General features: G+C 32.2%; 1 protein-coding gene across 1 annotated transcript in view; it reads right to left on the reverse strand.

The window, feature by feature from the left end:
- Nucleotides 1-203: 203 nt before the first annotated feature.
- The window catches only part of LOC129217283 (probable G-protein coupled receptor No9), a 147688-nt gene continuing 121740 nt past the window's right edge, over nt 204-26151 (reverse strand). Inside the window, exon 3 of the mRNA XM_054851556.1 lies at nt 204-3809. Coding sequence (XP_054707531.1) covers nt 1304-3109 — 1806 coding nt within the window. The 5' untranslated portion in view covers nt 3110-3809 and the 3' untranslated portion in view covers nt 204-1303. The remainder of the gene's footprint in view (nt 3810-26151) is intronic.

Here is a 26151-nt window from a genome sequence, read left to right on the forward strand (position 1 = left end):
CACATACACAACTATACACACGCAACCACCCAAGAGCAGGGGCAGGTTTGAAGGGACAGGAACCGTTTCTAGAAACAAGTGAGTGGGGTAGTAATCAATGAGTAGGGTCCTGTCGCAACTCGTGATTGCGAAAAACATAATTTGAGTTCAAAATTTCAGAATTCAAATTAACTTTATAAATTCGATTTTTTTTTTGTTTGTTTAAATGGATAATATGGTAATAGTGTGAAAAAAAATACAAATCGATGTCGGCCAAGAACGTAAAACAACTTTAACCTAGCAAAGGAAATACAATTTACCCGTTTGAATGGGAGTTAAGAGGAAAAGTTGTGTTCAAAGTAATTCGGCGACAAATCTATAGCACTTGATATGACGTCACAATGACTTAAACTTTAAGAGTTTTAACTAACGGTTAACTGCTTAATATTAGCGTTAGTCTTGTTGCACTCTTTAGGCAAAGTAAAATTTAAAGGTTGTTTATCTTTTTTTTTTCCTTTTAAAATTAAAAAAATATATAGTAATTTCCATTTTTATCTTCACGGTAAATGTAACACCATGAAAGCCATTTTAAATTCATATTTATGATTAAAATTTAATTTTAATATTATGCGTCTGAGAGACGTGTTGTAGCTATACAAACATGCCAGCTGAACATAAATGCTACTATAATTTTCAGAGCTCTGGAGCAAGTAGTTGTATGACGAGAAGTTTGCTGAAGAGCGCAGAACAATATCTAGCTGTAACTAAAAGTTTTGGGCAAAAAATCTTATTATCTCGGTAAATGGTTAGTAACGAGGGAAATATTGTAATAAAATTTCTATTATACGCTTGGTGTAATGGATGATAAAGTAACATTGCAGAAAATTAATATCTTATACACTTATACAGTCACATTGTACTGCCATACCAATTTTTTAATGTCCTTAAATTGATGGTTTTTAATGTCGGCAATAATATTTCTTATGCATGTGAGCGTATATATTATAAAAAATATAGGCATAAAATTCTATGTATAATGTGTATAATTAGCATGAAATATATGCTATGAGCCTCTAATTTACTAATATGTTTATACGACCAAGATAGGACTTGAGTAATTCTTGAATGTTAGAAAACAAACTATTAATTGAAAAATCATATGATTTTCACTAATAAGGATATAATGACACAAAAATGCAATGATTTTATTAAATAAAATGGTCACGGAAATTAAAAATATTTGACCTAATAATGATACTTCGTGTTAAACTCTTCCTCAAAAAGCAATGCCAAAGAAAAGAATGAAACATGGATCAGGTGTACATTAATTTTGGCTTAAAGAATCAACACCCGTAAGTGTTTCTTCTTCAAAAAATGTTGGCATGTGGATTTGACGAATAAGTGATGTTACTCCGTCGTCTTTGAGCTTGCATCGGCAAAGAATTTTCTTGAAAGCAAATCTGAAATCTTTGCTAACCATACCATATATTATTGGATTTAGAGCGGAGTTGCAATACCCAAGATAGAAAAACACTTTGAACAGTAACTCAGGAATACAGTCCTCACAAAATCCCATTATGAGGTATACAGTAAAGAAAGGAAGCCAGCACATAATAAATCCACCAACAATAATCCCAACAGTTTTTGTTGCCTTGGCTTCGGTACGAAAGCGTTTCGCATGCCAACGAGCATTACGCTTACTCATTCTAGTAAAAAGATGGCGATTAGCCTTACCATTTTTGTGCCCATTGCCACTAGGACCTAAATTGTCCATGGTGCTAGAGTGTTGGTCTGTGGAAGTTGAAGGCGATCCGCCATTGTCGAAGCTCAAACTAGAAGTTGCGGAATTCGCCGATTTGGTTCGGCGGACTCGATTTAATGGTGTGGAGGAGTCATTCTTAGTAGCTGCACGCGTTGTGTAAAAATGTTTACTGTTTTCTTCCCGGAAACAGCGCGGGCTGGAATATTCCTTAGTATGATGATACACAACGGTTGGAATGCGTCGAGGAACTAATATATCACCTGATCTCCTAGGTGGTGGTCCTGCACTGGAACTGCGCGTTGATGAAATGGATTCATTCGCAGGTCTTCCTCTATGAATTCGTAAGGTAACGTCCGCACTTCCACTGCCATCGTTCGTTCCTGATGAGGATTTAGCTTTGCCTGATTTTGCTGTTCGAAAACCACGATCTAAGGCACGGCTAGTCTTAAGGGCGACCACATAGATTCGGTAGTAAAAGAACAGCATGACTAGCATTGGGATGTAAAATGATCCAAGGGCTGAATATATAACGTAACCTGGATTAGTAATTAGAGCACACTGTGGTTTAGGACATCTTCTGGATGTACCATTTCGAAATACGTACTTGATTTCATCTGAAAAATTATTTGAATTTAAACTAAACATGTCATCAGGATAGTGAAACACCGTTATATTTCCAAGCAAGTACTCCTCGCTGCTCTTATTTTCTACTGTATATTCATTTAAGAAGTGACTTCTACTTACATCAGTGTACATAGTAACATTGTTGAATGACGTCAGTTCTTCACCGTCCTTAACCCTGTCATTCCAGCCTACTAAAGGCGGGAAGCAAATGATGAAAGACAAAACCCATACGACTGCTATGAGTAGCTTTACTCGACGATTTGACATTATAGTCCTATAATGAACAGGTCTAGTGATCGCTAAGTATCTATCAATGCTAATAGCACATAAATTTAGTATGGACGCCGTACAAAGCCATACGTCCACTGCTAACCACATTTGGCACCATAGTTCGCCGAAAATCCATAACTCGAGAACTTCTAAGGTTATTGAATACGGAAGGACAGCTAGTCCTACAAGCAGATCGGAGATAGCCAAAGAGACAATTAAAAAATTAGTTACAGTTCGCAATTTAGCTGAAGCGAACACTGCCATAACAACAAGCAGATTTCCTAAAATTATTATAGCATTCATCAAGCCTAAAATTACAATAATTGAGATATTTTTGACATTCTCGAAGGTTTCTTGCTTGAACCAAGATGGACATGTTTGTATAGCAATTGTAGCAAAATCTTGAACGTAAATAGAACTTGCTGTTGTCGACATGGTATACTTGAGTGTTATGCTCTCGGTTGGAGTAATCATAATTTGAAGCTCTTTTCAGGCAATATTTAACTGATTTTTTCAACGTTATCTTTTTTTACAAAACATATAGCTATAGCATTTTTCTAAAATTTCAGCAGATTTTCAGTTTTGTGTAAATAACTCAACCATGTTTTTCGCAAGAGATTGAGTTTATAGCAAAACGTATGTGTATAAGAAGCATCTTGTACGTAAACTTCTGCCAACATCAACATTTAAACAACATATAACGGATAATATATAGAGATCATTTTGAAAAAATATTGTTCAGACACATTATATTCTGTTTTCTAAGAAATCCCAGGTAGGAAATGTGGAAATGCTCTTGTGTTAGCACTTAAAGTACACCGGTATTTTTTGTTGAAGAGCAGATAGTTCCAAATGCAAAGTGAATAATAAATATACAATATGCAAGGATGTAGGAGATTTTTAAGATTATCGTAAATGCGAGAAAATAACACCAACATTATTAAGAAACATAAATTTGTATTTTTCTATATATGACTAGTCGTGGTTGGTTGGATAGTTACTTTGATAAAAGAATCGTAATTCGGGTGAACTCTTTGAATTCAATCTGTTAGCTATTTATTTGTGTCTTCGTCATTTCCTTTTCATAGGAAATTTTGTTGTGCAGCATGTCTTTATTTTTCAAGTGAAAATGAGAAGAATTTCTGATGGCTTGAAGAAATTTCGTAAAATACATCTGAAATAAAAAGAAAATTAAGTTAAAGGATAAATAAGAAAAGCAATTCGAAATAATCAGTTAGTTAAAAACCATCAATTAAAACATTTTGCAATTATAATATATGTATATTGTATCACGAATACTTGCAGAAAAAACTGAATACAGTTGGATTCTAAAAAAAAAGTTTTAGAGTCTGAAATCAATTCGCACCACTATGCGAAACATTCTGAATTGCATATTTTACATTTACACCAACTGAAGCTGTCAGAGTTGTATTTGAAGTCCATTGCAATCAAAAATCGAATTCGTTCATGTTTGGCTGCATTGTTTGATATATGCTTATTGCTTAGGAAGCTTAAAATTATCTAAAAGCAAAAAATACTAGTTAGATGTAATTTAAAAACATGTTGAAGTAATCTCCAAAACAACAGAGGAAATGACTTCTTCCAAGTTTAATTTGTACAAAAATCAACAGAGTTAAATGATGGTTACAAGATCAAGTTCTTAATAAAGGTTTTTTTTTCAATATGACTTTACTCAATAATAATGAATAATCCTCATTGTGAAAAATACAGGGTGTCCAAAAAAGGACTCCCTGATTTCATAATCAAGTATCTTGAAAACAAAGGCAGATATTAGAATAAAATAAACGGTATGTGTATTGTGAAACCCATAAAAATCATGTACAGGAACTTAAAAATCAGCAACAAAAATTGCCAACAGGCCGGGGGGTGGGGACTGCCCGCTGTAATTGCAATAGATGTCCCCATAAATACTGCTGCGAAGGGGTTGGACGATAATTTCTAGCGTAAGTGTCAGTATCTCTTTGAAGCAAAACTACTGCTGAAGTTCCTAATCCCTTCGCAGCACTATTTATGGGGATTTCTGTTGAGATTACATCGTGCAGCGCCCCTGTTGGCAATTTTCGTTACTAATTTCCAAGTTTCTGTACATAATTTTCATGGGTTTCACAATAAACAAATCGTTTATCTCATTCCAATATCTTCCTTCGGTTCTGAGATATTTAATTTTAAAATCAGGAAGTCCTTTAATGAACACCCTGTATGAAAGTGTCACTTTCCAAGTCATTTAAAATTTTGGAATGAGATTTGTACGAAGTAATATGAAATTTGCAAACCCACAAACCTCCTATTAAAACTACATTCTTTTACTGATAAGGTTGCACTTACTAAGTTTTTTTTCTGAATGAAACAATCTATAAGTATACCGTTGGACACACTTTAAAACAGTTTTAGACATTTTTGGGCGGTAAAAAACCATCTATGCAGTTCAAAACCAGTTTCGGGCGTCCAAAACCTCTGCCTTGTTTTATTAACGCTCTAGAAACGGCGAAACTTAACTATATAGTATAGAAAACATGAATGACAGAATTTATAGTACCAATAAGGTTGTTCTAAAAGTAGTTTTCCAGGCAAATGTCTCCAAGTGCACGCGGTTCTTTTTTATGGTCATTCCGTAACTCTAGCTGAAAAGCATTCGTTCCTTTATTAACTGCCACTTGTGTGTTTTCGAGAATTTTCTTACTCAAGTAGATAAGCTGGTAACTCGTGCTTCCACTTTACGTGGTTTTCTATTTTTGATTCGAAACCCAAGATGCTGTTTTCTTTTTTTTTTTTCATTTTACGGGGGGAAGTGATTTACGTTCATTGAGAGTTTCTTAAGAAATGTAATTGAAGAAGCTATTAGTAATATAAGCAATAAACTAATTCCGAGAAGTGACTCTTAGGAAAACGGTCGAAATTTACCTCGTAATTGATTGTTAATTTTGTTAAAATTTTTGCGTACTTGATTTTTTTCTTTCGTTTATCAATGTATGAGTTCAATTGTATTGTGCGTTAATATTACTTTGGTGGTGCATAACATTACAAAAATAATGCGTTTTTTTTTTTGGTTTTTTTTTGTTTATTACAAATATACATTAAAAAGTTTAAAAACCTTCTATCATTTTTTATGACTGAGTTTTATATTAAATATTTAAAACTCAAAGTTACAATCAGTATTTCGTGTGAATTGTAATCACATAAACTCATCTCACGTCTCTTTTAAAGTAAAATTGTCCGAACTAAACACTTTAAATTGATGTTAATTTTTTTTTTAAATTTTTTTTGCGGAAATTTTACCTTTTTCTAAGAAGACAACCTACACTTAATTAACAAATAACGAGCAAATTTCATCATAATGAGAGCAAGTCTCAAGGAGCCATAGAAGAAAAACACAAATAAGACAAGTGATTGAAACAAATTTGCTGACAATTCTAATGTATTCCATCGTTAAATAATTCCAAAGTGTGAAATTATTTTAAAAATATCTAAACTTCCGCCTTCAGAATCTGCTGCCAGTTGCAAACAATCTTCTCTTTGACCTCCGTCGTTAAACCTCATTATTATTCTGAGTTGCTAGGTAAAACGCTTCATTTGCATAAACTTAAACTCCGGTTGCCATTCCATCGGAAATGGAGAAAAGGACAGTGGCTTAACACGAATTCAGTTAAGACAACACTGGTCTAGTTTGCTCTCTGTTAGAAGAAATGCTTTATTTTTGCATAAAAGATGAAAAATCGGTGTGTTGTACGGGTTAAATAATGGAAATTTGTCCCGGAATATCTTTACTAAGTACAAACCAGGTAGATCACTTTTCATATATAGGGCAATGTGGGGCAAAGTGAAATGGTTAAATATATACTCCGCTTTTAAAGCCACCTATTGAGTAGTATTTTAACTATGTAGTAACATATTAAGTCCATTGAAGTCAGGAAAAAATTACCTCTGAGAATCAAAGAATATTATAGCACAAACAATTTTCAAAAATAGATGCTCATACTGTAATATTTTAATTTAAGTCAATAATTATTTTTGTTATTATTAAATGATTAAGTTCTAGTTATTAACATTTTTAATATTAATGAAGGCCTTCTAATATTCGGTGCACTGCTTATTTCTTTAATGTTAAGTTAATCTGTATTTTAAATTCCTTGTGCAGTTAATAAAGTACAACGTGTGGGGCGAAGTGGATGGGGCAAAGTAAAATAGTTCATTTCATTTACTTATTCAATCCTTTATCAAATCACTCACGTATTAATAACCTCATTTACATTCTTTTATTTCAAAATTCTCTCATATATCTATTTTGTCATTAATTCACTTATTTTCATATTCATTCACTATTTTATTCACTCTTTTAATTTTTTCCTATATTCACTCATTTATTTATTTATTAATTCGTGTATTGTCTCATTTTCTTTTCATTTATTGATTCATTCTTTTATTTACTCATTTATATGATTAAAAAATATATTTTTAATAATAGAATAAAAATATTATATTAGAAAAATATTTTATTTTTCACTCTGCCCCAAAGAAAAAAGAAATGAAATATTTCCACCTTTTTTTTTTTGAAGGTCCAAATTTACTGCTAAAAAAATAAAATAATATCTTAACGCAAGTGTTATTGCAAAATATATTGCTCATTTTTTATGTACCGTAATTTTCAGAGCAAATTTCCAATTTGTTTGTTTTGAAAAGTAAGTTGTCTTAACTATTTCACTTTGCCCCACATTCCCCCACATCAAGAAGCAGTTTTTTATTTTTTATTTTTGCATTAGCAAACATTTGGATCCAAGTTAGATTTCATTGAACTAAAACACGATAGAATTTAGAAAAATGACGAAATTTTTAAAGTAAAAATTTAGTATATTTTTTAGGGAACAGATATTGTCGATAAGAGTTTAAATATAACAGAGGAACATCTTCAGCAATAAAAAGGTGTCCTGTGTATCAACAATGATTTTACAATATTAGCTTTACTGATTTTTGGCACAAACCTATTCCAAATATACTTTTTATTGGTCAAAAAATGTATTTCATAGTGACGGTGCCTTCCGTGTTTTGCCAACACAAAATTTCTTCCAGCCCCGTCTCCCAGTTTTTCCTTTTCTATCATACCTTCTGATACATTAAAGGAGATAGCAAATTTTAAATGTCGGCGAAACTGGGGATATATAAACCCATAGTGACATATATCATGAAAAAGCATCGTTAACAATTAAAATAAAAACAAACTCTAATCCACTCATTTTAATTGTTACTTATCATGTTTTAAAATAATTCAACCATAAATTATAGTGAAGACAAATTAAAATTTTCAAGCACAGTGCTTCAACAGCACGCAAATGTAAGAAAAGTAATTCGTGTGCCAGCTAGATTGGCAATTTGGGGTGCGCTGCTCCACTTTTCCAACTGTACCGTAATTTGGTGTGAAGTCCGACTTCTACAGAACACACATGCACTGTTAAAACTAAAGGTTGCGTTTGGCACCTGTCAGGGGTGAGACGCCTGTTCACCAGCGGCACCCGATAGAGAGCCGAAATTGTAAAATTATCAAGGGTGAAAAACAGGTTCCCTTCACCCAACGTGCACCGTAGGTGAAAGATGGTACCCTAGGTGAGAAAAATGGCACCTTTATTGCTTTCTATAAGGATCCCCCCCCCCCCGTGTTGTGTGCGTTTTCGAATACAATTGTGTTTTATTTATTCTGATTTATATATACGAAGGCATTTCATCACATTTCAACTTTCGAACATAGTTTAGAAGTGTTCATGACTTTAATTTGTCTGTTCGTGCACTAACTTTCTTATATTCACACTTGGATAGCTCAGTTATTAATATGTTGTTGACATCTTTTACTGCATGATCCATACCGAAAATGAACAGGGAAGGTACTTATCAATCATTTGCCGGAACAACCAGAAATATTAGGTAACATTAGATTAGAATCACAGGAAAATAAAAACGTTTCATAAACGTTTAAAATTTCAATCGAGCGTAACATATCAATACTTATTATAAGATTCGATATTTGAGTATCCCTATGCGTACAAGATAAATACTAATTTAAAAGCCCTTTTTCTCAATGCCAAGTTTTCCGCCAGAAAAAAATAAAAACGAATAGATAACAACATTCGCTTAATGCAATAATGCCTAAGAAAGATACGTTAACCAAAACACGATGGGAAACTCATGAGTCAAACACTGAGTGAGAGAAATTTTTTTCACGCGTTTTTTTTCCCCCGCCTTTGCTGCTCTGTTCGTTTCCACTACGTAGTTATTTCATTGAAAAGAAATAGACATTGGTAAATAGACATTGCTATAGGTAATCACGTCGATGTATTTTTATTCCGGAATTAGCTTTTCAATTATCAGCTGATTTAAACCTTTTCATTTTTAATGTTGTTGTTCAAGATAGTACTGATAGATAGTTTTATGTAACAGTTTTGCAGGATATAAATAGCAAGATATTAAATATTTACTAAGGTAAACGGAACAATAAGCAGTTGTCAACATACTTTAATTACTTTAAATATGTTCGAAAGCTCTAAGAGCTACAATATGATCAAATGAATTTACGCGAGATTTCGAAGATTAATCTATGAATTTTTCAGTTTTGCGCTTCATTCAATGTGAAAGTAAATTTCGTTGCAACTTCCTTCGTTCGCCATTCAAACTGAAATTGTCGTTGGACGATAAGTCAGAGCGCATGCGCAAGGAGTCGCTGTCCTATTGAATGGTCTCTTAGCACTTTTGTTAACGTCTTTCACCCACTGAGGAACCAAAAGCACCTTAACGACACTCCCTAGCCTCCGTTGCACCATGAGGCACCGTTTTTTCACCCTAGAGTAAAAAATTCTTTACCCCTGTGGCACTCCTGGTTTTAACAGTGTGCCACAAGGACCTGTTTATAGTGTAGGCATACATTCACAGCACAGCTACACATTCACGCAAAGAAAGGACAAGGACAGGAGAGAGAAAGTACTTCCATGTCCGAGCCGGGATACGAATCCGGACCTTCCTGTCGCAGTCAGACTTCTCTGACCACTAGACAAGGCAAACGGCAAGAAAAGTAACCCCATCATCAATATAAGTAAGATGGAATAGTTTACGATAATAAAAGAGGAAACTACTTAGAGCAATGTTGTTCGCAAGTTTTATGAGAATAAAACTATCTATTGTTCTACATGACAGAAACTGTTTTCACTTATAGCTATTTGTTGCAAAGCAAAGCAAAAAAAAAAAGTTGTTAACATTGATGAAATAAAACAAAATATAATCCTTAATTAAAACTTCGCACGGAAAAGAAAAATCTGTTGAGTCCATTTTATTATATGCAATGAACAAATGCTTTAAATATAATCAATTCTTAAGTTTAATTTTCTTAATTCGCCAATTACTATTTGGTGACTCTACGGCATTTTTTCTTCTTCCTTGTTTTCTTTTTCTTAAAGTAAAAAAATAAATCCGATAACATGTTTTCGGAATTCATGCCATTTTTTCAAATTCTTATCATTAACAAAGTGCTTTCTTGTGGCATGAATGATCTCTTGTTTTGATAAACATCTATTTGAATTTCTTTTATAGAATGTTATGTTAAATTTATATTTGTAAATAGTTTTAACGTTGCGTTTTTTACATGTAGTTTTATGTGCATCTTTGACTTCAAAAAAAAATCTATCGCTAAAGACTCTACACCACTAATCTATTTCTCAGATAAGGACTCACATAAGTTCAAGTTACTGAGTAGCAGGGCGGTTTTCTGAGGGTATACTCCCAGTAATACATTAAATGCAATATGTGTATGCTATCATATACATAATATGTCACAATATGACATTTTTGGGGCTTAAAGGTATACGCTATGTGACTAAAAAAAAGTATATGACGTGAGAGTATACGGGGGATATGGAGTCCCTATAGGAACACCACTGCTGAGTAGAACATACCGTAAAACGGAGGAAAATTGTTCCTCTAGGGATAACATTACTCCAAAAAGTGTAAAAGTTTTTTTACTGATTTTCGGTCTCGAATTGGCAACATGCCCACCAGTTTACTGTTGGGCATCTTCTACCTGGTTGAAAAAAATTCTACATTGTCAACCACTTCATTACTGAAGTTCTCGAAAATCAGAAAAAAAAACTTTTACACTTTTTGGAGTAATGTTCCCCCGTTTTACTGTAGTGTTATATTTTCTGATTTATTTATTTGCTCAAAATTAACAGATAATTCTTTTATTCACGAAATGATACGTATGGCTGAGGTGTTCTAGGGAACACTGTTCAACTGAAAAAGTTTTTTTTTTTTTTTTTGCAATTTTATTCCTTCAAAAGTTATTGTGAGAAAAAAATTTGCTTACATAAAAAAAAGAATATCTGTACATAGTATAAAATGAAGTCTCTAAAAAGCGCTTGTTTGTGCGAACGCGCAAAACTCGAGAACTACCCGGCCGATTTCGCTGAAATTTTCACAGTATCTTTTTTTTAGCACCGGAAAGGTTTGTGGACCGGTTCGAAAAAAATCGATGAGTAGTTCTTTTTTTATTTCAATTTAGACACAATTTTCACACAAATTCCCAAATATGGGGGTAAAAAATTACTTCCACATATTAATATTACATATCGTTGGAAAAGGTAGAATTTGCCGCGTTTTACGCAATTTGTTTCAATGCTCTAACTTAATTACGACGGGATTATTTTGCGTTTTTAGCTCGAATTTTTTTAGGCTTAACTGAAATTTAGGCACTACTTTCTTCATTAAAAACATCAATAAAAAGTGAAAAAATTGTTCCACAGTTTTCTTTTTGACACCATTGGAGAAAGTGACATTTTTAAATCCAGATCTCGACCTATGGTAGAAAAACTAAGCTTCTGTACTCTAAGGAAAAAAAGTTAGAAGCGTTTTTAATTAAGTTCGAAAAATGTAATCTTCATTCAAGTTGTTAACCAGTTTATTTTCGCGTTTCCACGGTTACGCTTTTTGAATCCAGTGTTTCTTTCCATCTTTCTCATTTTAAAACTTATTTTATTTTGTGTTTACATGGTTACGCTTTTTTAATCCATTTTTCTCATTTTGATTCCTTAAAAGAGTTTTAAAATCTGTCGCTATTGTTTGGAAGTGAAATGTTGCATGAAGTTTTTTTTCTCTTTCATTTAAGCTTGATTGTTGAATATACGTCACTTGACACAATTTTTATTTTCAAAGGTAGACCGGGTAAAGCCGGGCAACGCAGCTAGTTGTGTATAAATCGGAAATAGATTTTTTCATTTATTTTTTTATCACTGCAGGACCTTATTAGTATCTTGAAGATTTTAACTAGAATTCATATGTTTGACAGTTAAATATAAAGAAATGAATAATACATATGTATAATTTAAAAAGCATTAATTAGTTAAATGATTACGTGTGTTAGATATTTCAATGTATTTGATATTAACAGAAGAAATAGTCATGCCCAATGCTCTACGCAGGTTTCAGAAATTTTGTCTTACAAGAATAAAATATGTACTCTTAAGCGTGCGAATCTCAACATTTGCAACTTTAAATGTAAACATTTCTCTTTAAGGATCCGTGGAGTTTCCATGCGAGCAAGTCTTATTCAATTTATGCTATGCATTGACATTCCTTGCAAATTTTAAAACAAACCAGAACATCTACGTTAATTTTCAATTCAAAGCAGCATACAATATTTATATTTCTTGAGACTACATTGCGAATGACAGAATTTTGTACTGTGAATGAAATATTGTTCAAAATTGCTTAATACCTACATTGTTTTGTGTATGCACGCGTGAATTCAATATAGAAACTTCAAAGTAAGATTACTTATAGAAAGGGAAAATTTTCAATGAAATGTTCACATGCTTTCAATTATTTCATGTTGAGTGTCAAACATTTAATGAACTATATAAAATTATATAGAGACGTGTTAGGAAATATTTATAGCAGGCCAAATAAAGTGTTATTTTAATTTGTAGGAATCTTCGCATATATAATAGCGAATGTTCGAGTAACCCTGACGTCATCAACAATGAAACTCACGCCACGGTAATGTTTGACATGCAGGAAAATGCTTTTTTTTTCACAAGGCTAAACTGAATCTGGTAACTTAACTGTTTTACTGGTAAGACTGTCATTTTAGGCGAATGAAGAAACGAAAAAGTGGTCAACAATGAATGCTATCTACTGGAGTTAGGGTTAATTCACTGGAATTGGGGTTAAAACTTCAACTACCAAAAAATATTACCAAACAGGCAATTGCTTCGTTCAAATGTCGAAGCAAATGCTCACCCGTCGGGTGACGGTTGACTTTCTAGTTAATAGATAAAAACGGAATAATGATAATAGTAATAATATAATTTATCCAAATAATGGCATTTATGTCTGTAACAGAATTTGTTCACTATTTTTTATTTAGGTGCGCATAATAATATATATATATATTTTTTAGATTAAGCTACTCTTATAATGGTTTTAATTTATCCTTTACCTTCACTAATTCTGTTTTACTGCAACGCGAATCGACTGTTCATTTAAGATCGAGTTAAACTTTTCTCTTTAGAAGACAATTTCTAACGTAACGTTGTTTATAGTAATTATTTAGTGGTTTTGTTTTATAAATACTCCTTGAATATTATATGGTAAAGTTTCTTCACGAAGTACAGCTAGTATATTTGATGATGTTTATTAATTAAATTTGGGGTTGACTGCCTGCAATGGTACTGAAACTACAAAATTGATCTTGATAAAGTTGATATAATTGAGGAAGCTGCTGTACCCACGGACAAAATTTACTTTTCAATTTTTGCTGGTCTCTGGGAATGGATAATCGATCGGAAAAATTTTCTGGCAGAATCTGCAACTTATCATCTAATTTGGCAATTTTTGTCACGTGAAAATTTCAAGGAATTGAACTTTAAAAAATTTTTTCTTGCAAACCATCTTTTTTGTCCGACGGTACAACACCCCGTTCACCCCGCGAACAGGTGCCTTTGTACTTATGGACATACAAAAAAGTAATATATAAATAGGTCTGAGGAACTCAGTTATACTCAATACATTTTTATAAGCCATTTTATATTGAAATACTTCAAACATCCATTGAAAATAACATTAAATAAAATATCCAACAGAAATTAAACTTTGAAAATTAGTCGAAGGTTTTCCCTTTTTTTTATTTTCCTTAATTTTTAACATCAGTAAGCTCTTTAAAAAAGTTATTACTCTTAAGAGAGTTAATGATGTTATGAATAATTAATATTTTTTAAACAAAAAATAATTAGATTCATGATACAATGGCTCTCTATGTACCTAATAAAATAACCTCAATTTATATGCAAATTGAAACCTTTAACCAAAATTAACCCATTACAAAAAAAAAACTTAGTCAACAAAAATCTAGTAAAGTCGACTTCAAATGAAAACAGGTAGGATTGACGGTCTATATCCTTCAACAGGTGGGGGTTACTTCAACACTATATCTTCAAGCCCTACTTCAAATTCATCATCATTGTTGAAAGCAAATTTCGGACGTTGATGACAAGGCACTATTTTGAGATACTTCACATTGTAAGAAGACTTATGTGTGACCCAAGGAGATTAAAAATTGCTCTCCGTGGGTACATATGGTTATGTGTCCTTGTGTACAAAGGTACGCCATTTTGGTTTTGCAAGCCAAATATCATATCGCCAAGACCACAGTTTTACAACATTAAAAATCAGAAACAAAACCTTCAAAATATAAGGCATCATGGTACCTACAACAAAAATAAGTAATACAATCCACGAAGGACGAAAAAAAAAGAAATTACTTATGTTTTTTTTTATACTTAGATTCTACTAAAACCGAAAAAACACACACGTTGATCCCCATTTAGGATCTCTCACAACGATACCCGGAATTTCCAGACCAACATCCGCAGGTACAACCGTCCGTGGATACAGCAGCTTCCCCTGTATATACGATGTAAACATACGAATACTACTACAATGGCCTACCTTATTTGATGGATGAAAAGTAACCTTCGGAACTAACGGAATAAAATAGTTGATTCGTAGAGAACTTTTTTATTTACAAATTTTTTAAAAAATAAAAAATTATATTGAGCTAAGTAAATGTTTCTACTAGCAAGTAGTGCTAGAAACAGCTTTTTCTAGCATATAAGATAATAGGAAATTTTTTTAAGAGGTAAGTTTTTCTTCTTGATGTTATTTTGCTGAAAATACATGTAACTATTTTATTTTATTGCGTTTTAAAACTCAGAAAATAATAATTAATTTGTAAGAAATGTTTTATATCATAAAATAAACTTGTTATAGTATTTAAATGGTTGCCCCTTTTTTAAGCTTAATGTACTGTTCAATTGTTTCATTAAAAGGCATGTTACCCCACTCCAAAATAAAAAGTAACTTTGATTTTGACTCTTTGTATAACCGTCTGCTGTGTGTCTTGATTATTTTTTATTAGTTTATTTTATAATATGCTGGATGGCAAACCAGAGCTGGTAACAAACCACATCCCTCACTGGTACGAAGAAAATTAAATAATATTTTAGTGCTAAAATATTACGTAACTGTTTAGCTTTTAGCGGATATAAAGCGCAAAACTGAGGTTCGTTCATAACTTTAAGTACCTGCTAATATGTGTTGAGCTAATGAAGAGGATTCAATGTAGTAGTGGAAACAGCCATTCGGGGTAATTATGTTAAAATCTATACTTTCTACACTTTAATTGTTCATTTTGTAACTTACAATGCAAAGTTTTCGATATTCTATACATATATGCAAATGTATACGTTTTATATGGAAATTTATTGCCAAAGAGACATTCCATGACATTCACACTTCCACATAATGAGTACAAACACCTTTTTTTTCCCCAAAACTTACAGTCCGAAAGTGTTCTCTCTAACTTTATTCAGCAGCCGTAATGCTTCCTATTAATAAAACGAGACTTTGCCTATGTAAATGACTTGTTGATAAGCAAGCCCAGGTTCTTGTTGATAGGAAATCAATAGTTCCGGCTCCAGCTCCCAGCCTAATGATACCCACGAGATTTGCCATAAATTGAATTTTATCGCTTCCCCAGTTACGCTCTATCCGTGAGGAGTTTGTTGAAAAAAACCCTCTTATTGATGCTTTTCGTGCTTTCTGATGGCCTGAGTTTCATATTAAATTCACTTTCACGGTACATTGGATTTATGCAATAGCTTAGTTTTATGGTTATGCGTTTATGGGCATACGTTATCAAGTGTTTCTTATTTTCCGCAAATTGTTGATCCCAAACTTTAAAATTGCAATTCGCCTGACTACATGATAACATTTTTTAGCAGTCTTTTTAAAATAATCAATACAGAGTAAAGCAAGGCACAGTCAAAATTTATGACAAACCAAAACTGCGCATCCAAATAGTTGAAAACGTAATCATATTTGGATTTAATTTGCGGAACTTTGTCAATAAGGGATTATACTACAATCAAATAATACGAGGAATAATGAATATGTGATAACTATTGACATTTATGACGTTACTGATTGCAAAATGTGCCCAAAACTTTGAGAAAACGATTTCAATTGGGCAATTCGCATTATTTGCAATATGATTTCGACATGAACCAATACGGGTATTGATTCTTGCTAATGGATTTTCCAATGAGTGAAACCTGCCTGATAAATAGTTTTCGACCAGGTGAATGTTAGTTACTGCAAACTTTTCATTTTTCTCTTTTTTGCATTTTTGTCATCTGTTGTACGTTAACTTCACTGTAGAAGCTTGCTGATTTGGTTTCCTCTTGAAAAAAGGCGCGAAAAAAACGTCAAATTCTAAGATTTCTCCATTATTAATATTGAATCTGACACACATTTCTTCAAATTTCTCGAAAGCTCATTTCTGCAGATACTGCCGTTTATCTGCACAAGAAAGTATTGTTATGTTATTGTCAACTAAAATCGGCAGAAATTAAAACCGCCGTTGTAGCTTTATATTCGCAACTCCTATAAACTATAGGAGACTCCTATAAACTATAGGACAGGGGCGCTGCAGCCCCTGTCTAATGGCGGATGAAAAAGGTAAAACAAATGCCGTAACTTATAACTTGCTCTGACGCTTAGTGAATGACAGTAATTATTCATCGTGTTTGTGGGAAGCTTTATTTTCTATTCTTCTGAAATTACATTACACCATAAACTGTCTGAAGCTTGTAATTTCCTCAAAGAAAACACGTGGAATGGAATGCTTTACCTTCTCCTTTAGTATTGTTAATCACAGCAAGGTAGCGTATTCGAGCTCTGGAGTTGCGAATTGGTTTTGTTTCTTGATGACAAATTTATCAGAAGACTTGATCCTCGGTCAGACATCCAAACCACCGGTCCCAGGCTTCTTCAACTAATAAGAAGGCTCAAATCTAGGGTACAGGTGTCCGACTAAAACCAAATAGCTTGGTGGATTTTCCAAAAGTTAGTTTGTTGTAATGCTACCACATTTTCTTCTTTCTTTCTTTCTTTCTTTCTTTCTTTTTTAAGGAATATATTACAGGGACTTCCAGTTTTTTTTTCTAAGTCAAATAAATTAAAAAATATGAGGTGGCGCAAAATTATCCAATCTTGCTTAAAGATACCCTGATCTTATTTTCCGAATACTGTCGACATCTCTTAATTGTATTACAGGTGAATGAATATCTAGTACTTAAGAATAAAACCCTCTGTAGTCAAAACTTTCCTCACAGTCAGTGTCTATGCTTCCAACTGAATACAATAACTTTCTCACAAAATATAATGAAAGTTGGCTCATTTCCTCTTTCAACAAATATTTACTGGTATTTTTTATCAAATATTGTACAAAATAAATGGGAACAATTTTTAAATTAATGTTAAATCAAGTTCTCAAAAGCGTTATATACTAAATTAAACTGCTTTTTTTTTTTTTTTTTTGCTTGATTAAAAGTATTATTTTAACTTTTTATTTAATTGTTTTCGTACATCAAAAAACATTCAAAAGGAAATAAAAGACTTAAAACACAATGTTAAAACTATTTATAACTATTTATATTTTTGGCTATTATGTATTTTTTGTAGTAGTTTTTGCAAAATAAGATGCAAATCCAAGCTAAACTAGTCCACGAGAATATTTTAAAATATTAAATTCACTCAAGGTAGAAAAGAGGCGTAAAACCAAAAATATTTTCAGGTTTCTATTTCTAGAACCATAAGCGCTTTTTGTTTTATAGCGTCATACACAGCCTAAAAACAAACAAGCAAAAATATATTCTCAATTTGTCTTTGCTACGAATAAACGCATTTCCATGCGGCACTTCATTCACGGAACCTGCAGAAGGAAATAAAAGTAATATAAAATGCGTTTTAAAGTTTCTATTTTCAAATAACGTCACACCACTTTCGGCTTAACTTAAAATCAAGAAAGAAGCTGTACTCAAATAATCCCATTTTGCTGAAAAAGGAGTAGAAAAGTGGCTTAGAAAATCTTTTCGCGGAAAAGCGATAACAGGTTCATTTATTTATTGCCCCAGTCTTACTTGGTTTCGAAATATTGATCGTTGGAGGCTGTTAGCAGAACATAAAAATAGACTCAATTTCCGCCTTAGGGTATGACACTTTATATTTGACTCTGGCTCAATATACAATAACTCTTAAGGTGGTTTGGAATTGAAACGCAGGAAACTTTTTAAATAAACCTTTAAGGGTTTATAATACAGCTGTTGAATGCCAAATCAAATATTTTTCTGTTAGGCTTCTATGTTTCCATTATTTTGTTCTATTCTGCTATTTTGGTTAAGTTTTTTTTTTATTTGTCATTATTTCTCAACTAATGTAATCATTTTGTTTTGTGGATGGCAGACGGATGCAACTACGTTCTTCAGCTCATTTTGTCTTCAAAGTCCAGTCATATTAGACATTAAAATCGCAAAGTGCGATGTAGTTCTGATTTTTTAATATGTTGTTTGGGTCAGTTAGGGTAGTGTTTGTTTAAGTTTGCAGTTTTCAAAAACCTGTGATCGCTGCGTAATTCGCGAGAAACTGCGAAGTTATCGGCTTTTTTTAGTTTTTTTTTTTTTTATAACTCCTAAACTATCCAACTTCTGATGCGAAGTGTGAAACCCCATTTGAAAGTACATTAAACTTTGAACAATTTAAGCTCAAGTGGTACTCTGTACGACCAATAGTTTAGGAGATATCGTACTTCAAAAATTTGGCATTAAAAAAAAAAAAAATTGATTCGATCACATTTCAGGCCAAATATCGATATAAATTCCTACTCTACATTAATTAAACTGGATAGACATTTACAATAAATTTAATTGGCTTTCATTTAAGCCAGTAATGAAGTCTTCCGCCTCAATAATTATTTTACAATCGCAAAGCAAACACATTTTTGGAAAACTTGATTTTTGAAGGAATAAGACAAAACTTGTTTTTAAGACAATTAGAAATTTCATAGTCTAAACAAAGGGGCAAAGAATGATATAATAAGACTCTAATGCATGTTTATAGGGGAAGGTTGCCGTCAATGAACCACATAACAGTTTTCGGTTTTTTTAAAAAGGGATTCCATCTCAAATTGCAATATAATTATAGGAACAATTTCTCAGTATATATTTCTCTTTTAATAATAATAATCACTTTTATGATAAATATACGCAATAAAGAATGAAAATCAAAAATAAATATTTTAGCATATGACTCATTCATGGGTACCGGTTGCTATGGATGGGCCACCGAGTTTCCATCGATGGACCACATTCTGAAATTAAGAAATCCAAGCGTAACTAACACATAATTTCTTTAACACTAAGCTCTAGACGACACAACACTCATTTTCTCAATAGTGCAGCAAGTCGTCAACAAAACTTATTTAAGTTTCCTTTACCAAGAATGTTTTCCTTTTTAATGAAATATGTTCTAGCGTACTACACGGTATTGTTTTTAAGACGACATCACCCATTTCTCTTTCTTCAGCTCTTAGAGGCATAATAGTTGCGATTAAGTTCATATAACCTTTTTTTTTATCGTACTTACTCAGTGACTTGACACCATATCATATCACACTCCAGGATATCCCATATCTACTACCATTTGTGGTTCAACAGGTTGGATAAGGCCCCGAAGACAGCTCTGTTTTTTTGATCAAGATTAGAATTCGAGCACTTCCTGGTCCAGCAACCAGAGGTATTAATTCATTGCGAAGACTTTGTGACCGCGATATATTTAACGTGCCCTAATCACCATTAGCGAACACAGAGGATTTTCGATCAACTTCATCAAACCCGGGACATTTCAGATTGTGAGTCGACGCCTTACTGATCAGGCAACCACGACCAACACAGTGATCTAACAGTGGACTCACCGAAACAACCGGCCCTAAGCTTAGTAATTTTATCTTCTCTGCTTCAGAAATATATTTATGGGATATCTTTAAAGTCAAAAATTTAGTCACCCATAATTTTAGTATTGGTGATTGGACTGACCAGTTGCGGTATAACTCGTCACTTTATATTTTAAATAATGCTCGTGAATATAAAGTAAGTCAAAAAAGACAAATATTCCCCAAATTTTGGGTACGTCACGAATCAACGTTAACAATAAGGGCCTTCAATAGACGAGCCTAAATTTTCAATATCCCGAATAAAAATAAAGTTAATATTGAATGCGTAACCACACAAAGGAAAGAAACAGATGAATAGAAATTACTCTCTCTCTCTCTTTCTCTGTGCAAACTTATTAAAAACAAAAGACCAGAAAGAATGGAAACATTTGCTTACTGAGAAGAAACTAAAATATTCACCAATGTAACAGTTATTCCACTGAAGGTAAAACACTTAACAAACATAGAAATAGATTAATAAATATTTAAAAATATGTCCATGGAATATTTCAAGCAAAATTACTTTTTCACAAAAGGAAATCAAATAGTTATTTCTTGATCAGAACCAATTATTCAATTTAAAAATTACATCGGCAAACTTTCTATAGAAGTCAGAAAACCGTGAAATAGCTAATACACTCAACACTACTTTGAGAATCTTGCTTTATTCTATAACAAAAGTATTCTCATTAACACCAACTTTCTAAACTTCTTTCGGTGTATGACGAGAATACACATAGAAGTCAAACTAGATTCACCCCAAGAGAGAGCTGCACTGCAACAAGTGGAGGTCCAATGTCTAATGAGCACGTATTCATTTCCTCGGCAAGCGAAGAAATTTCATTGCATTAGATTCTCAACAAGTATTCCACATGGAAATCGTTAGTTGGATTTCTGTATGTAAGTTAATTGAAATAAGAGCCTGAAATTAATGTTTCGGTTTCGTATTATGTATTTATCATACTTCCTCACAAATTTTCCTTTCAGAAGATCCATGGTAGGCTTGCACAATAGTATGTGTTATTCGGTTTAAGTGATTTTCTTTACGTGCTTAAAATAATTTTACTGTATCAAGTGGGGTTATTCAAACCAATGAATGTTTTGGTAAACGTAATGTGAAACAAAAGGACAAAATAGCATTAATTAAAAATGCCCGTTTAAGAAAAATAAAATAAATCGTACTAATAGGTATTATCAGGCTGACCATTAAGCCAAACCCAAAACCGTGGACAAGTTTTTATAACAAACAAAGTGTCCAATAAAAAAAGATTTTGAGCTTAACTTTCTTCCAGAACCTATTGAAATATCTATAAATAGTACCTCTTGTGAAGAGATAATTTCATGAAAACCAAATTATTAACAGTCGAAAACATTTACGGTCATATATGTTAAAAAAAGTTTTTTTTTTTTTTTTTTTTTTTTTTTTTTTAAACTTTGAATTGAATAACTAGTAAGTAAAATAGCCAAAACGTGTCTTCCTTTTCTGAACATTCATATCTTTAGTTAACTAAGAAATAATAACATCGTTACAAATGTTACTTCTTTTAGTTCCAAAATCTCTAAAGCAAGAATCAAATCTGAGTATAAATGTTATAAGATTCTTAACGCTGGTAATGTTATTGGGAAACTTAACATCATTGTAAAAATACTTGTAAAATGTGCTTGTTTATTCGAACTGAAAGTATTTAAAATCTTTAGACATTTTGAACTCAAGAATTAATCTTTTTTAATTTTCGTTCATTGTTCAAAAGTATCATGCCTAAAAATGATCTTACACTGTATGGCACTTATACTGTTAATATAACTGGCCTTAAACTTTTTTTTTCATGTTACGTTTTTTTAATGTTAATTTTTAAAAAACGTAACATTTTTAAAATTATGTTACATTTGCACATTGATGGATAGATGGAAAAATATTTCGAAAACAAATAATTAAATTGTAATAGATTTTTTTCAATAAGTTACTTTGGAAAAGTGAAGTTATGCTCACTTACATACATTATTACATAAAACATGTTAGTGAGTATTTAATGTCGCGCCTAATATTGATTCTTAGATTTAAACTCCTAGGATCTTTGGCTCATGCAAAGGAAACATTTAGAAATAGATGTCGTTAGCAGTTGTGTTTCCTTTTCCAGATTGGTTATTGTGAAACAACATATTCCGTCTTCATAAGAAATGGTCTTTCTGATTCTGATAAAACTATAGCTTGTTACTCGTACAAAAAAAAAAATGCCAAGAAAATGAAACTCAGCTGGCTAAGAGTATATTTTATCAAAGCAGCGAGCGAAAATGTGATTCTGTATTAGAACAAGTTATCTGGAGAAATAAAAAGATTTGCTTTATTTACTCATTGCATTATTTATTACCTTCATAGTCATCACCAAAGCCTAATAACCTATTTGAAGGAAACTATTCTTAGTTTTTTACAGGTACATCAAATTTGTGATGTTGTGTTGTGATTTTTTTTTTCTTTTAATCTTACATTCTTTGGATAATTTTTTCCTCTCAATTAAAACATTTCGTGTAAAATAAAATTGCAAAAAAAAAAAAAGGTAATTAATGTAACTCAATAAATAGTTTAGCCTTCGTTCAATATTTTTTTCAATAACTTTTCACTTCCTTTTACAAAACTTGCAGTATTGTATTCGTGAAAAAATTTTCACTCAAAAAATGACCTTAACTTCCATTTTGCTCACCCCCGAATGAATGTTGAGTTTTTTTTTTTTTTTTTTCGATTCGATCACACGTGGAAAAGTGCCTTAGAATGTCAATACGGATACTTAGCGTGTCTAAACAGACACGCTAAATAACCGTATTGACTATTCCCGAGAAAAAAGGAGTTTTCTCGTGACCTCTGTATGTACGTATGTATTTGCGTATAGGCGTACGTGCGTATCTGCGTATGTATATCGCCGCATAACTCAAGAGCGGAATGGCCTAGAAAGTTGAAATTTGGTACGTAGACTCCTAGTGGGGTCTAGTTGTGCACCTCCCTTTTTGGTTGCATTCAGATGCACCAAAGGGGGTCTTTTGCCCCTTTTTGGGGGGAAATCATTGTTAATTTCGATTTAAACTCAAGTGGTGTTCCAATTTGGCGGACACTTGGCGATATATCGCCAGTTTTTTGGTCGCCAAGTTTTGTCGCCAACTTGGCGACAAATTTAGCGATTATTTTAACCTTTTTTTCTTTCTTTTTTTCTTTAATCTGGTTTCAATTTGGTCACTATTGGTGATATTTAGAGAGTAAACTATTGAATCACATTAAAACTGCCTATAAAGAAAAAATGACATTAAATTGGATGAAAAGGAAGTCATGTGATGCACACATCAGCTCGTTTAATTTGATTTTGTTTGCTCATTTTTTCAAAGTTATATCAATCACAACACTAAACTAGTTACAGAAAAAACAACCTTTTATGATCCTTTCAAAGTAGTAAGTCACATGTTTTTAAATACAAATACGAAAACGGATTTTTCTACCATTAATTTCAAATTTTAAGAATGTAAAAAATAGGGATATATTTTTAAATTTTAAAAGAAACAAAGTTTTGACGACACAATATTTTACTTAGAATTAAATAAATAATGCATATTTCAAAATTTGGAAAATAATGAGCGAAACTTCTGAATTAGTTGAAAAAGTAGAAGGGTGAAATTTCTAATGTGTTAGCGTTTTATTTATACAAAATGGAATCAAAATGTTCTCGTATATTTTTTTAGTAATGATTATAAGGTAACGAAAATTAGGCTTGAAATATGCATTGCCATTGATGTACACAAAATAAGTGCTCTTAAGTCTATTTGAACTAAAGAGTTCACATAAGTTTCCTACCATAGGTGCAAAAGTTACGTAGAAGTTATAATTTTTTTTACGAATCACATAATCTGATTTAAAAATCGAGATCAAAGTAAATTTTGAGCAAATTTTTGAAGAAAACTAGTGTGTCTTTTACGTGAAATACACCGCCAGCTCATTCATTTCCAGCCGAGGACTGCAGTTTCGTGCTTATTAGCACTCATCAGCCCGGCACAGGAAAGTGACTGAGCTGGAGATGGAAAACCTCTTAAGAAAGCCAAGAGTGCCAAACAAACTGGTAGCTAATACAGAATTAGCACTGACCAGACGAGTGACCGAAGCAATGGTTCGGTTCGACTCGAATTTTGTAGGCAAGGCAGGTATTTGCAGTAAGTTAGCCTGAGGTTACGCCCTTCAGTAAGGGCGTAACTTACTAAATAGTGTGTCTTTTATTAGTTAGATTCTCTTTAGTTAAAGTGTACAAATTTTAAAAAGTTAATACTTAACAGTCTTGTTGTGTGTGTGTTTTGCTCACTTTTATTACTTTTAAAAAGTAGTTGTTTCAACTGTTTTTTTAAGGAGAAGTTATTCCTGTCATTTATCACTTTTTAAAATTTTGTTCGAAACATCTTAGAGAAATTTTAATTATAATTCATCTATCATTTTGGCTCACATTTCTTTTCTATAATTAGAGTCATAATATTTGGAACCAAAGGCGTAATAGTTTGGGGGTATGTATCAAACACATCGATTTTTTCCCGTTGTATTTTCTTTTTGAGTGAAAATATCCACATGAGTTCCCTGTTTGGAACAAAACACATCTCTTACGACATTCAAATGTTTAGTTCTGTCGATAACTTAAAAAAAGCATTATAGCCTAAGTGTTTGAAACTACTAAGTCAATTTCAACTGCTTGAATTATTGCTCAAAGAATTAAAATTCTCCCTACTCTTTCATTGCAAATTAAATTTGTGTTATTGCTATGTAATTTTAAGACTTTGTTTTCGTAGATTCAATGTGCTTTTTTTTTATCTAAGTCACATCTTTTTTTCGGTACAAAAGGGGTTAACTATTAAAATTAACATTTATTTGAATGTTTGTTCATTGACACCGTTCAATAGCAAAAACACAACAACGATTCTGCTTCCTCGCACAGTAACCTTTTTTTTTTTTGTTTTGAAACATAATTATAAGTTAATCTGTTTTAGATTTACTGCAGAAAAAATTGTTTAAAATGTTATATGTAAAATGATATATATCAGTGTTTTAATCTGATATCATTTTAAAAGTAAAAGTGTAGTTTTTTTCCTATAAATTTATGTGTTCTTTAATTTTCAGAAAAATCGAAATGGGAAGGTTTGAGAGTTACAAAAGTCCAATTGGTTGAATTTCGACTGTTAGTGATACTAGGATATGTTATTACTCCAGTTGTAAAGAAAAAATATAATCTTAGTACATTTAAAGTTGGGACAGAAAAAAAGAAAGCGTTTTTTTATGTTTTTTTCTTGTCCTTATATCTTCTTGAGTATATTGCAGCTAATAATATCTGTCCTCCTTCTCATTACTTTGTTTATCTCATTTAATATTTATCTTTCTTTTATGACTAAAATAATAACCAACACGTGTGAAACAAATATCAATTTTTGCTTTAGTTTCATAACGAAAGAAAAAACCAAAAAAAAAAAAAAAACTTTATAAAAAAAAATATTAGGTATGTTGGCTCCTATGAGCACTTCTTATTATATGGTCTGGGTTACCGACCATCTTGTCTAATGACAGAACTCCTAAATTACCAGAAACAACAAAATATTCCGTGGAATATTAATATTGCTTTCACATTGGTAGCAACAGCCACGGTATCTCTTTTACCGTCCTTTTACGCAAGTGAAGTCCATGTGGTTCTGTTTTCCCCCTGCCGTCAGCAAATATATGAAAGACTGAAAATAAACCAGATTTAGTTAACGATCTTGCCAGCCAATGAAAAGATTTGAAAATTATCATTAGTTTGACTATTTTAAAACACCACTTTATATGACCGGTTGTTTTCCCGTTGTTTTTTAACTGCTTTATCATTAACTAGCAGTATCTGCACGGCATTGCTTGTGCTAAGAATGTAAAAGAAGTCCGTTAAATAAAAATCCATGCCCCAGCCCCCCTTCTGATGAGAAACGATCATTTTTCTTCATCTATAATGCGTACAGTACACACCTTTTCAAAAAAAAAAAAACCTATTAAAGTCTTTTTTTTAATAGGAATTTAAAACTATTCGCCAAAATAAATAAAAAGATAGCCGCCTGCTGCGACCAGCTGGTTCGCCTTTCTATGCAAGCAGCCCTAAAG

Source organism: Uloborus diversus, chromosome 2 (genome assembly GCF_026930045.1).
Source record: "Uloborus diversus isolate 005 chromosome 2, Udiv.v.3.1, whole genome shotgun sequence".
Lineage (NCBI taxonomy): Eukaryota > Metazoa > Arthropoda > Arachnida > Araneae > Uloboridae > Uloborus > Uloborus diversus.